The sequence below is a fragment of the Rhincodon typus genome, chromosome 13 (assembly GCF_021869965.1).
Source record: "Rhincodon typus isolate 14 chromosome 13, sRhiTyp1.1, whole genome shotgun sequence".
Taxonomy (NCBI): Eukaryota; Metazoa; Chordata; class Chondrichthyes; order Orectolobiformes; family Rhincodontidae; genus Rhincodon; species Rhincodon typus.
Genome location: NC_063344.1, coordinates 46,685,352 through 46,700,258, shown reverse-complemented (window position 1 = coordinate 46,700,258; position 14,907 = coordinate 46,685,352). Strand labels below are relative to the sequence as shown.

At 40.5% G+C, this 14,907-nt stretch overlaps 1 protein-coding gene across 1 annotated transcript in view; it reads right to left on the bottom strand.

Moving 5' to 3' along the window:
• Nucleotides 1-14,412, bottom strand: part of LOC109912642 (structural maintenance of chromosomes protein 4) — a 72,659-nt gene extending 58,247 nt beyond the window's left edge. The window contains 6 exon segments of the mRNA XM_048604112.1: nt 424-574; nt 2,748-2,888; nt 3,192-3,319; nt 5,152-5,322; nt 5,324-5,342; nt 14,360-14,412. Coding sequence (XP_048460069.1) covers nt 424-574; nt 2,748-2,888; nt 3,192-3,319; nt 5,152-5,322; nt 5,324-5,342; nt 14,360-14,412 — 663 coding nt within the window.
• Between the last annotated feature and the right edge of the window lie 495 nt (nt 14,413-14,907).

The following is a 14,907-nucleotide window of genomic DNA, read 5'->3' as shown; positions in this document are numbered from 1 at the left end:
ATAACCAGCTTTTCCAGATGGGCTGAAGCTCTTCAGAAGTCAATCATGGTACATGGGGGATAAAACGGAGGATTAACAGTTACTTTAAATGTTTCAGTCATAAGGAAACTATGCTAGCAATAACCACAAATGGATTATTGGATGATCTCCCTGTGGCCATAGTACTTAAATACATTAATAGTTAAAACAGCTCAAGAACTCATAGCAAAATCACAAAGAAGTAGAGTTACTCATAATATATCCAAACTTCTGAAGCAAGTATGGCATTTTTCCATCCAAAAAAAGGGCTACATAGATATGGCCAAGTTGACAGCATCATTCCATTTTAAATTATTCAACTGACAAAACATGGAGAAGACTATTTTTCATATAACTAATACTGCCTCAGCCTCAATTTGTATATTTAATTGAACAACATTTTACCTTCTCTATGTCTTTTTGTAGTTGCTTCTGCAGTTTTTTTTCTTTACTCTTTGAATGTTTGAGCTTTTCTCGGACTTTGACATCTTGCAAATCAAATTGTGCAAACTCTTCCTTCTTCTCTTCAATAAACTTTGAAATTTTCCCTAGTTTTCTATAAAAGAATGCACGGAAGTACTTTCAACTATTCAGTTTACAGACAAAGGATAATACATTAAGAACATGCCTAAAAGAGTGGGATTTAAGGCAGGTAGATTCACAATTGATAGGAACCATCACCTATTCTTGGATTTTAAACTTGCAGCTCAACGTCTTATTTGATTTCAATCTGAACAAGGCTGTATCTTCAACATTTCCAGGGCAAAACATAGCAATCTGTAGTAGGAACTCTGGCACATTTTCCTCTTCTTTGTTCAAGCCAGAAGCCACTCAAGGTATGATTAGCTTTAAGCACATTCCAGAAATTGAATTTAGGTCTTATTTTACCTAATATGCCTCAGTAATGTGCAAAGTAAGTTTGATTTCAAAATAAGTTAAAATCTATAAATAATTACATCAATAGGGTCTTCAATATGGGGAAAAAAAATAACCAGCCAACTTTTCAAGCTAGAAAGTGGAGATACTGTATTAGGAAGACAAGATGAATGTTAAATACAGCTTTAAGAAGAAGCAGGGCAAGTCAGACAATCCCAGATACTTGGGTTGGACTAAGTCACCAAGGATGGGACAAAAGGAGCAAGGAATGTACAAGAGTCCAGATTTGGAGGAACTCAATTTTGGTAGGTTGTAGGAAGATGTGGTCAGGAGCAGGCAATTGCAGCTTTTTAGGACGAAGTTTTCAATTTCCATTGAAGTTTTTTTGCAGAGAGAAAAGTTTTTTTGATTACCAAATGGACAAGACCCAATTTGAAGATTATACTCTTGTTCCAAATTCTTGCAGTATCTCTATTAAATCCCGTTATCACTTTAAACACTTCATTACATCGTGTCGGTTGGCCTGGAGACGATTACAGAGATGGAATCAGCAAGCCATCAAGCTACTCAAGTAGAATAACTGAATTTGTTACAGAGTCAGAGTCATCAGGGAACCAGGAGTTAACTTAGGTCAGCAATGCAGGGGTGATAGGCAAGCATAATGGTGCAAATTAGGACATTAGAATTTTGGCTGAACTAAAGTTTGTATGAAAGGTATAGGAAAGATTGCTGGCAAATATTGAAGTAAGGGTCTATGGTTGTGACAAAGACTGGAGAAAGGCATCAGTAGTAGAGGGGCCAAGGCAGGCCTCAGGTGGTGGTGTTCCAACTGTAAGGAATAGTTGCTGAATGTCAGGTAAGTAAATTTGATAGCGTAGGGGCAATGAAAGGGAGACAGAGCAGAGAATAATCATCATGTGGAATCTGATATCATCCCTTTTGATGAAGCCACCAAGAAGCAACAAGTTGAGGTGGAAGGGGAACCCAGAGTTTATTGTATGGGGACATATTCTCTACTCACGATAAGGCATGTAAGAGTGGAAACAATGAGATTACTTATGATGATCTGATTAAGGAGGCATAAGAGGAGGATTTTCAACTACAATCAAGATTGCAGAAATCACAAATTGAGAATGTATTGTCGTCATAGTGGATACTGTGTCTTTAATTCTTGCCATTTCAGAACTTGACTGGAAAGAGCCTGACATGAAGTTGAGGGAAAAAATGCTTAGGAATTTGAAGGTTACATCATGTTGAGGACTTGGGGAAAGAAAGAGAGAAGAATTTGAGGTGTGATATGATTTGCAAGACCAGCAGTAACAATGGACTTTGGTGGATCTGGCAGGATTAAAGGAGCAAAGAGACAGGATGGGCACATGAAGGGATGGTACAGGTCTAAGACAGAACTATTCAAAAATATTTGTTAACACAGGCGACAAGAAAAGATATTGGATGGTTAGTGGTACTGGGTCATGTTAGCACAAAATAGCTCTAGGATGAAAATAAACTTGTACATGAAATAAACAAAGGTAGGAGAAAGCTTGGTTTTACGGGAGTGATGTTGGAACAAGTTGGCTTGGTGGTCAAGGGGAAAGAGAGTCTGCAGAAGCTAATATAACACATAATGGCATGTTGAAGACAAGGCTACTATTCTGTAATTTTTTTGGAACAATATTAATGAGAAATCAAAATTATGAACAAAGTTAAAAACGAAACACACTACAGATACTATGTGGAGTGAAAATTGGAAATAAAACCAGAATACCCAGTTGACTTGGCAGCATCTGTGGAAAGAGAAACAGTTGTTTAAGCTCAATGAGCCTTTTATATTTACGATAAAGTATATGCCTTACTTTTCAAGGTGTTTCAAATCATTATTTTTTATTTTTATGTCTTCCATAAGTTTGGCACTTCTGTCACGTGTATCTTGAGTATCTTCATGGATTTTTTGCTTTTGTGCTCCTAGATCAGCTATCCTTTTCTGCACATCATGACTGATGAGGGAAGAAAAAAAAAAATTTAAAGCAGAGTCTAGATTAACCTCAACCAAATACCTGACATTTCCTAAAAAGTGCAACTTCTATGCATTTAATTGGAAAGATTAAATACTTTGTTAAGAACTACCCACGGTGATTTGTTTGCGAGTACATTTGCAGATATTTATTAATACTGCTAACTAACAAAAACAGTAGTTGCAAATAGGCATTTCAATCAGCACTTTGAATTTTTAAACAATTTTATAAATTCTAAAAAACTACAGAATCAATGCACTCTTTAGAACTGAAAATTGAACATACATGTAATATTGCAAGACACAATTCCTGTTCTTTACAATCTCATTTTTCAAGATCAGAAACTCAATTGCATGATTTTTTTCTCCTTCCAACGCATCCTTTTCTTTTTCCACCATTTTAACCCTATTAAGCTAAAACAAGAACAAGTTGAACAATTCTGTACTTTTCACATTTATATTCAAACCATCAACATACAAACTACCTTTTTGGAATGCACACCACTGTTTAATAAACATTTTAAAGAAACTGTTAGTAAGCTTGCAGGTGACACCAAAACTGGTGGCATTGTGGAAGTGAAAGTGTTATCTAAAGATTACAGAATGATCTCGGGACAATGAGCCAAGTAGCGGCAGATGGAGATTAATTTAGATAAAGGAGGTGTTGCATTTTGGTAAGACAAAATCAGGGCAGGACTTACACAGTTTATTTTTTTCTCTAAAAGTAGAATCCCTATAGTGTGGAAACAGGTCCTTCGGCCCAACAAGTCCACACTGACCCGCAGAGCATCCCTCCCAGACCCATCCCCTATCACCCACCGAATCTACACATACCTGAACACTACGGGCAATTTACTATGGCCGATCCCACAGTCCAAAGACGTGCAGGTTAGGTGGATTGGCCATGCTAAATTGCCCGTAGTGTTCAAGGGATGCCTAGAATAGGAAGGATTAAAGGGGGATGGGTCTGGGTGGGATGCTCCGAGGGTCGTGTGGACTTGTTAGGCTGAAGGGCTTGTTTCCACACTGTAGGGATTCTATGATCCACCTAGTCTGCACATCTTTGGACTGTGGGAAGAAACCAGAGCATCTGGAGGAAACCCACGCAGACACGCGGGGGAATGTGCAATCTCCACACAGACAGTTGCCCGAGGGTGGAATCAAACCCGGGTCCCTGGCACTGTGAGGCAACAGTGCAAACCACTGAGCCACCGTACTGGTATGGTCCTTGGTGTGTTGTTGAACAGAGAGAACCAGGGGTTCAGGTACATAGTTCTTTGAAAGTGGTGTCACAGGTAGATAAGGCAGTGAAGGCAGCATTTGGTACGCTTACTTTTTCACTTGGTCAGAACGTTGAATGGTGGTATTGGGACAGCATGTTGCGGCTGTACAAGACACTAGCGAGGCTACATTTGGAGTATTGAGAACAATTCTGTCAGCCCTTCTATAGGAAGGATGTTATTAAACGGGAAAGGGTGCAAAAAAGATTTACAAGGACATTACTGAGACTGGAAGGTTTAAGTTATAAGAGGAGGCTGGGACGTTTTTCCCTGGAGCATTGAAGGCTGAGGGATGACCTTACAGAGGTTTATAAAATCATGAGGAGCACTGTCAAGTTGAATAACCAAGGTCTTTTTCCTAGGGCAGGCAAGTCCAAAACTAGACGGCACAGGTTTAAAGTGAGAGTGGAAGGATTTAGAAGGGACCAGAAGGGCAATTTCTTCACACAAGGGTACTACTTGTATGGAACAAACTGCCAGCGCAAGTGGTAGATGAGAGTACAATTACAACATTTAAAAGACATTTGGACAGCTACAGGAATAGGAAAGGTTTAGAGGGATATAGGCCAAACGCAGGTAAATGGGACTCGTTCAGTTCGGGAAACCTGGTCGGCATGGATGAGTTTGACCAAAGGGTCAGTTTCTGTGCTGTTTGACTCTATATTTGAACCAAACTAAAATATTTAATCTAAGACTCTTGATAAAAGGTTAATTTCACACATTTACCTATGCTTAACAAGTACAGAAGCAACATTTATCATAAACTACCAAGCTAATATCCAATTTTATAATTGTGAACAAAATATCAGGCAGCTCCCAGGTATCAAAGAGTCAACCACAATTTAAATCTCAGTATTATAACATCTTGAAAAGCACCTTGTTGTTATGTTAAATGTTGCGGACAAGAACTGATTTTATATTTGGGAATGTTACATTTGATCATGTATGACAAACTATTGAAGTTACCTTTTCTCCTCTCCGTTCATTCAAAATCTCAACTCTGCGACAAAGAATCTGTATTGGTTCTTTTAACCGTTCTGACCCAATTATGTCTTCGAGATATTCTAACATACCCTCACTGTGTTCATTTTGGCCTTTTGGCTTCATCATGGCAATTTGCTCCACCTCACCCTGAAGACAGAACAAACATGTTATTACTAAACGGGTATCATGTTTTGGAAATTCTAATCAGTACAACTGAAAAAGTAGTACTCTGTAAACAAAACTTCATAAACTGCAAATTAGTTATATTCAAAGTTTCAGTGAACAATATTGAGAGATGGCCCCAGCACAAGATTAAAACTAATGTCTTAGAAATCTAAATTAAAGGTTCAGACTTAATGCTTATTTGCAACTAAGCATCAAGATAAAAAGTTGACCCCTTTTTAGAACAGAAAAGTTACAGCACAGAAAAACCCACTTTGGCCATTGTCTTTGCACCTGCTGAGTAAACAAGTCACCCATTCTCATCCTAGTTACTAGCACCTCGTCCATAGCCTTGCAGGTTACAGCACTTCAGGTGTAGATCCAAGTTCCTTTTAAAAGGAGTTTTAGCATTCCACCTGCACAACCAAACCAAACGACAAATTACAAACATCCACCCCACATTGGTGAAAGAACCCAAGTCCCATCTGCTGCTGATCACCTTAAATCTGTGTCCTTTGTTCGTTGATCTCTCTGCTGTGAAAACAGGATTTTCATGTCCAGTCTATCCAAGCCCATCATCATTTTGTACGTATCAATAGTCACCCCTCTGCCTCCACTGCTCCAAGAAAAACAACCCTAGCATTTCTAAAAACTTTCCTCAAACCTCCAATTTTTATGGCCTGGCGACATTGTCATAGATCTTCTGTGTACTCTCTTTATAGCAATTATGCCCTTCCTGCAATGTACTGACCAGAAATTGTACACAAAACACAAACTATGGCCTAATCTGTACATTATATAGTTGCAGGACCATATTCCTGTTTTTTGTATTCAAGGCCTTGTCCAATGAAGAAAAACAAACATTCCAAGAAACTTAGCACCTTACCTACCTGTCATGTCATCTGTGAACATCGAGATCTTGCACTTCTTCTACCACTCAATACCATCCTGTTTATTGTGTGATCCTTTGATTTGCTTGCCCTCCTCAAATATATAACCCCACAATTAAGTCTGAATTCATCTTACCCACTTACGGCACACTCAAATTAAACTAAACTAGTGATATCTTCCCCCCCACAACAATAAAATTCCATTGAAAACATGTTTAAATCAATTTCTGTGCCTTAAAAAGAAAAAGATACTTGGAAAATAAATATCAGAACCAGACATTAAAGCTACTATCCATGACCACCAGGAAACATGGAAGGAATACTGTATAACAGGTGGCCAACTACTGTCTATATAATCTCATTCTCAAGTGATCTGCAGCCATTTGTGTTTCATGGGACTTTATATTTCTTTCAGTTGAGCTTTGCACAAAAAGCTGGACCCAAAAAGCAGCAACAGGCTCCAATAGTTGTAACGGTTAGCCAGAATACTCATTTGAGAGGTTTATGGGTGGTCCAAATGGATGGAGGGTTAAGACACGGTGAATCAGGCCCAACAGACGGTGGCCATTTAAAAAAATCATTCACAGGGCAAGGATGTTGCTGGCTAGACAAGCCTTAACGGCCCATCCCTAACCACCCAGAGGGCAGCTGAGTCAACTACACTGCTGAAAGTCTGGAGTCACATCCAGGTAAGGATGACAGTTTACTTCCCTAAAGGACATTAGTGAGCCAGATGGGTCTTTCTGATAACAATGGATTCATGGTCATCATAAGGTTCTTATTTCCAGATTTTTACTGAATTCAAATTACACCATCTGCCATGGCGGGGATATGAACCCCAGTCCCCAGGGGTCTCTAGATTAACAGATGAGTGATAACACCACTAAGCCATTGCCTCCCCATTTAGTCCATCATGTCTATGCTATTTCTTTGCAAGAAAATTCAGTTAGGTTTTTGGCAGAATTAATTGTCATTTCCTCAATGGCCTTCAGAAAGTAGCAGTGAGCCACCTTCCTCACCAGTACTTAGGGTGCAAATGTACCTGTTGGGAGGGAGTTGCAGGATTTTGATCAAGGCAATGAAAGAATGGATAAGTGTGTGTTTTGGAGGGGAAATTACAAGTGTTGGTATACCAATGCATCTGCTGCCCTTGTCCTAGTGGTAAAAGTTGCAGGTTTGGAAGTTGCTGTCAGAGGAGCCGGAGTGCGTTACTGCGGTATGCTTGGTAGTTGGGACACTGCTTCCTGTGTCAGTGGTGATTGGAATGAACATGAAAGGTAGTGGAAGGGTTTCCAATCAAGTGGGTGATGTGTCCTGCTCGGTGAGTCAAGCTCGAGTGCTGTTGGAGCTGCACTCATCTAGGCAAGTGGAGAGAACTCCATCACGAAAAATCTATTGTGTGTAATGTATCAAAGACCTTTTGAAAATCCACGTACATCACATCAACAGGCTTCCCGTCATCACTCCTCTGTATCGTCTTTTAAAAGAAACCTCCAGCAAGATTTCTCCTACCCAACTAGCCCTAAACATAACACTTGGCTTACTAACCACTACATATCTGGCATCCTCCCGATTCCCTATACTTCCCCAGCCGGCAGGCTACTATCCCCCTACTCATCTTGCACCCTACCATCCCAGTACCAAACATCACAAACATCTTCCATACTTATGTTTTGACAGCAGCTGTCAAAGCGGCTGTTGGGACCTTTACTTTTCAGAATAATGCAGCTGACTACTGTTTAAAGTGGATGCAGTTCTGCTTTCCTGTGACAGTTCTGTGCTTTCAAAGAACAGTTAGAATGGAAGTATGGCCCCACATTTTTGAGGGAGCCCTGACTGGAATTTGCTCTCTGAAGCCCAACTCCCCTCCCATAATAAAGGGACAGAGTGGCAATCTGCATGAAAACAATGGGCAAACTTTGAGTGCCACTCCTCCGGAAAGCTAGATGCACCTTCATCACCAAAGTTAAACTGACTAGTATTTGCTGGACTGACTTTTACAACCTTTTTGAACATTGCATAATGTTTGCAATTCTCCAATCTTCTAGCACCGCTCCCAAAATCCAGGAAAGATACAAAGATTGCCAATCCCTGTTTTTTCCCCCACTCTCACTTCTTGCAATATCCTTGGATGCATCTTTTCCAGTCCTGGTGCCTTTTCAACTTTAAGTACTGAGAGTTTATTTGAAACTTTATCATCAATTTTAAACAATTCTAACAACTGAGTTTCCTCCTTTATTACATTGTGATGGGCAACACCTGCTTCACTGGTGAAGACAAATGCACCCTATTCATTTAAAATTCAGCCATGCCTCTTGTCAGTAACTGTAAATCCCACTTTTTTTAAGTTCCTAATCACCCCTACTCCTCTTTTTACAAACCTTTTACTATTCGTTATAGAAGACTGTGGGGTTTCCTTTCAAATTGTGGTTGATTAACTCGCCGAGCTGGTTCATTGTTTCGCAGGCGTTTCGTTACCCTGCTGGGAACATCATCAGTGCAGCCTCCGATGAAGCGCCATTGTGTTTTCCCGCCTGTTATTTTAAACTCTGGAGTCTGGTGAGCTGGATTACCTCACTTCCAGTTTTCCTTCGCAGTGGAGTGTATATGGGGTCGAGCTCTACGTGTTTGTTGATGGCTTTCTTTGTGGAGCACCAGGCTTCTAAGAATTCCTGTGCTTGTCTCTGCTTTGCCTGTCCCAGTCGAACTGGTGGTTCTCTTTATTGATGTAGATAGAGATGAGTGAGTATTGGTCATATCTTTTTGTAGCCAATTGATGTTTGTGTACCTTGTTAATTACCTTCCTGTTTGTCGGATGCAGTATTTGTCACAGTCTCTGCAGGGAATCTTGTATAGGACACTGGTCCTGTCCATAGCGAGTAGTGGGTCTTTGGCTCGGATGAGCAGTTGTCGTAGGGTTGACGTAGGTTTGTGTGTGCTACTCTGATGCCCAGTGGTCGTAGGAGTCTTGTGGTCAGTTCAGATGTGTGCCTGATATAAAGGTAGCATGATGAATGGGTTGGGGCGTGTAGTATCTTCTTGGTGTCGTTCTTGTAATAGGCATCTCTGACCCAGTTTCAGGTATCCATTGCCTTGGAATACCTGGAAGAGGTAGTCTTCTTCTTTTTGGCGTAGCTCTGTGCTGCTGCAGTGTGTTGTTGCCCAGACTCCAGCATTTAAATAACAGGCGAGAAAACACAACGGTGCTTCATTGGAGGCTGCACTGATGAGGTTATCCAGCACGGTAACGAAATGCCTGCGAAACAACGAACCAGCTTGGCAAGCCAACCAACTACAACATCCACAACCCAAGCTACAAATCTACTCTAAAATCTTAAGTTTCCTTTTATATTAGCTGATGATCTTGTCTCATAAATCACCCTGCTTGTATTTGTTTTTTTCACCTCCCTTCTGAATCTTCAGTATTCTGTTTAGTCCTTAACTGTATTTACTACCCGATACCTGTTGTAAGGATACTTTCTACTTTAATTTTGAACTGCTTTGTCATCAGGGGAGCCCTAAATTTGTTTCTCATATTTCTCTTTTGAAGAAATATACCGCAACTGCACCCAAACCACCTGCATCTTGAAGGTAGGCAATGTTTAGTTACTGCTTTCAAACTGGTGTCAGTTGATGTAGTTTTATTCTTCCTGACTTATAGTCTGCTCTCCACCAATTGATTGTTGTAACTTTGGATTGACCTATACAATTTTCTGTCATCCTAAACTTTGTGATACAATAATCACTGTCTCCCAAATGTCCCCCACTGTCATGCGGTCTACTTGACCCATTTTCTTCCCAAGAACCAAGTCCAGTGGTGCCTCCTTCCTTGTAGGACCAGGCACATACTGCTGTCACAAATTCCTCTCAAAATAATCTTCACTTTCATTCTGTCCTACTGTCTTTTACATTACCAATTACAGCAGCCAATAAAGTTCCCTACTATAAGTAATCTATGATGTTTAGGGTCTTTCCAGATTCATTCCTTCATATCCTTCCCTAACTGGTGGCCCATACATTACAAGCAACATAATTGCACCCTTTGTATTCCTTAGTCATGCAACTGTTTTCACAATTAAAGAACCTACATCTCTGAACCCTTCATTATTAATACTACTCATTGAAATGACAACTAGAATTAGCTAAATATGTAACAAGATCAACTTGCTGGATGAATGACTCATTACTTAGAGGATGATTTCATTGCAATAACAAACTGTGCATACAAAAGTACTGCAGTATCTAAAATGTGCGCGCATCCAGAAAACTATGACATGAATTTATAAGGATTATTTTGAATCTGATTCAATTAATAAATTCCTGTTGAGGGTCGCTTTCAATTGTTTAACATTGACCTCTCAATCATTTGTGCTCCTAAGGGTACAACACAAGCCCTCTGATATCTGACTAACACAAATGTATCATCTTAAACATACAACTAAGTTTTGAGGCAAATATTTTTCATCTTTTTTGGGGTCACCATACAGTTAGAAATCTTAACTACAGGTCAGCTTCAGCAGAATAATTTTAGCTGTTCTTGAAATTTGGATTCTCAAAGGGTTATTTCACAAATGCTTTTTCTGAGCAAGGTAGGAAGGGAGTAAAGAATAAAACACACACAGATTGGGCAACTGAAATAACTATAATGTTAGCAATATATCCAATAGATAAACTGATCAATTTCTCCACTATCTCCCCAAAACGGCAATTAAATTTCACAGGACACAGAGGAATGTCATAAACAAATAAGTATCAACCCATTAAAAGGTTGAAATGAAGACAAAACAACAAAACTAAAAGCAACTGGACATGCTTGAGTGAAGTTAAAATGAAGCCTAACTGAATCAGTTATGACAAGTCATAAGCACACAAAACCTAGAAAAACCTCAGTGAAAATGTAACAGTATCGATGAAAATAAACACACATAGGCATAGAACATAGAACAGTACAGCACAGTCCAGGCCCTTCAGCCCACGATGTTGTGCCAAACTTTTACCCTAATCCTAAGGTCTAACTTCCACCCCTACCTTATACTATCATCTATTTGCCTGTCTAATTGCTGCCTAAATGCCCCTAATGAGGCCGACTCCACTACCCTCTCCGGCAATGCATTCCACGCCCCGACCACTCTCCGAGTAAAGAACCTACCTCTGACTTCTCCCCTATATCTACCTCCACTCACTTTAAAACTATGCCCCCTCGTAATAGCTACCTCCACCCTAGGAAAAGGTCTCTGGCTGGCGACACTATCTATACCTCTGATCATTTTGTACACCTCTATCAAGTCACCTCTCATCCTTTGTCGTTCTAAAGAGAAAAGCCCTAGCTCTCTCAACCTTTCCTCGTAAGACCTTCCCTCCATTCCAGGCAACATCCTGGTAAATCTCCTCTGCACCTTTTCAAACGCTTCCACATCTTTCCTGTAATGAGGCAACCAGAACTGGACACAATACTCCAGATGCGGCCGAACCAGGCTTTTGTATAGCTGCAGCAGAACAGCTCTTGAACTCAATCCCTATATTAATGAAAGCTAACACACCATATGACTACTTAACAACTCTGTCCACCTGGGTGGCAGCTTTCAGGGAATTGTGGACATGAACCCCAAGATCCCACTGCTCCTCCACACTGCCAAGAATCTTTCCATTAACCCTGTATTCTGCTTACAAGTTTGTCCTTCCAAAACGAATCACCTCACATTCTTCAGGGTTAAACTCCATCTGCCACTTCTCAGCCCAGCTCTGCATCCCATCAATGTCCCTTTGTAACCTAGAACAGCCCTCCGCACTATCCACAACTCGACCCACCTTCGTATCGTCCACGAACTTATTAATCCACCCTTACACTCCTTCATCCAAATCATTTACAAAAATCACAAATGGAAAAGGACCCAGGACAGATCCTTGTGGTACACCACTCGTAACTGAGCACCATGTTGAATATTTTCCGTCCTCTACCATCCTTTGTCTTCTAAGGGTCAGCCAATTCTGAATCCAATCTGCCACATTTCCCCCATCCCATGCCTCCTTACTTTCTGCATGAGCCTACCATGGGGAACCTTATCAAACGCCTTACTTAAATCCATGTATACCACATCCACTGCTCTACCTTCATCCAAGTGTTTGGTCACCTCTTCAAAGAATTCAATAAGGTTTGTGAGGCATGATCTACCCCTCACAAATCCATGCTGACTGTCACGAATCAAACTGTGCCTTTCCAAGTGATCATAAATCCTGTCTCTCAGAGCCCTTTCCAATAATATACCCACCACTGATGTAAGACTAACTGGCCTGTAATTTCCGGGGTTATCCCTTTTCCCTTTTTTGAACAAGGGAATGACGTTTGCCTCTCTCCAATCTTCCAGCACTATACCCATGGACAGTGAGGACGAAAAGATCATCGCCAAAGGCCCTGCCATCTCTTCCCTCACTTCCCATAGAACCCTTGGATAAATCCCATCAGGCCCGGGGGATTTATCTATCTTCAACTTCCTCAAAATTCCTAGTACATCTTCCTTACTAACATTGACCTCCTCTAGACTACCAGCCTGTTTCACACTGTCCTCCTCTACAACTAGGTCCCTCAGTTGTGAATATCGAAGAAAAGTATTCATTAAGGACCTCTCCTATCTCTTTAGGCTCCGTGCACAAATTCCCTTTACAATCCTTGATTGGCCCTACCCTTTCTCTGGTCATTCTCTTATTCCTCATGTACGTGTAAAAAGCCTTGGAGTTTTCCTTGATCCTATCTGCCACGGTTTTCTCATACCCCCTTATAGCTCTCCTAAGTCCTTTCTTCAGCTCCTTCCTGGATAACTTGTATCCCTCTAGAGCCTTTTCCGTTCCTTGTTTCCTAAACTTTACATAAGCATCCTTCTTCCTCTTAACCACAGTCGTTCGACCTCTCTCGAGAACCAAGGCTCCCTCACTCGACTGCATCTTCCCTGCCTGCTAGGGACAAACATATCGAGCACACGCAGTATGCATTCCTTAAACAATCTCCACATTTCAATAGTGCTCTTCCCTGACAGCATCTGTTCCCATTTTATGTTACCCAGTTCTCGCCTAACAGAATTGTAATTTCCTTTCCCCCAATTATAAACCTTACCCTGCTGTATGTACCTATCCTTTTCCATGACTATTGTAAAAGTAACAGAGTTATGATCGTTATCGCCAAAATGCTCTCCTACCAACAGGTCTAACACTTGGCCCGGTTCATTGCCAAGCACCAAATCCAAAGTGGCCTCTCCTCGTATTGGCCTATCTGCATCCTGTGTCAGGAATCCTTCCTGAACGCGCTGAACAAAATCCACTCCATCTAAACTATTACAACCAAAATGTTTCCAATCAATATTTGGAAAGTTGAAATCACCCATGACTACAACCCTGTGACATGGAAGGTAGATGCTCAAACTGTTGTCGGGTCCACAAAAGAAATTTTGCCAAATAAAACTAAATTTTTACATTATAAATTTGTAAGAAAAGTGTTAAGATATGGGTCATCGCTGGCAGTGCCAGCATTTGTTGCCCATCACTAGTTATTCTTTAGCTACATGACCTACTAGGCTATTTCAGAGGAGTTAGAAGTAAGCCACATTTTTTAGGTCTGAAATTGCATGAAGGTCAGAACAGGTGAAGGTAACAGATTTCCTGGCTTGAAGGGCATTAGTGAATCACATAGGATTTTAGTAAAATCAAATCATAGCTTCAGTCACAATTACTGAGATTAACTTTCAATTCCAAATTTAAGTAAGTGAATTTAAGTTCCAACCAGCCATCATGGTGGTGTTTGAACCCATGTCTCCAGAGCATTAACCCAGATCTCTGAATACTATTCCACTGACAGTAGCTGTTTACCACCATCTCCCCCATTGATTACATTACTTTGCATGTGTTAATTCTAAAAGAAACATAACTAACACCATTGATATAGAAGACTAAAATAGGAGATAAGTAAAATGTTATTGTAAATATTAAATAATGTATGGCTCAATTTCAGTTTAGCAGAATCCCTCTCATCTTGTTTCAATGCCACAACTAAAGTTGTACTCAGCTTCCAGTTCCATCTTGAAGGTGAAGAGGTATTCTCTGGACCCACCTAAGGTGCACAGAAAACAAAACAGAACTAGGCCACTTACCTGATGCTCCTCTTAATTTTCCTGTTTTCAGAAAACTGGTACAACTTGTCCATACCTATGACTTGGAGGTTACCTTTAAATGCATTTATTGACTTTTACGAAAATGATAAAAGCACAAAGTTATAACCTGAGAATCGGCTTTAACTAGGGACGGCTCACCACACTCTGGGTGGATGTCAAGTTAAAGTTCTCTCAGCATTGGGCAGTGTTTAAAAGTCCATTAAAATATTTCAAACAAAACTCCAAGCCGGAAGCTGTTAATGAGGAGAACCAGAATGTGCAAAAGTTTAGCCTCAATTTTCCCCACCTAATCACAATTAAGCTCCAATTCCTCTGGATAAAAGTCATTAAAACTTACCTGATGCGTGAACTCTCTCAACCCCACAATTATTATTCACCCAGCACTTCCTGCCATTCGCTGCAACATGTTGTTTCAGTCACGAGGACTTCTATCACTAGACTCTCATCACAATGCAAACCTGGCGAGCCTTATCTTTCAAGGGCAGCATCATCACCTCAGTTTCCCACCAAGCAACACACCATCCTGA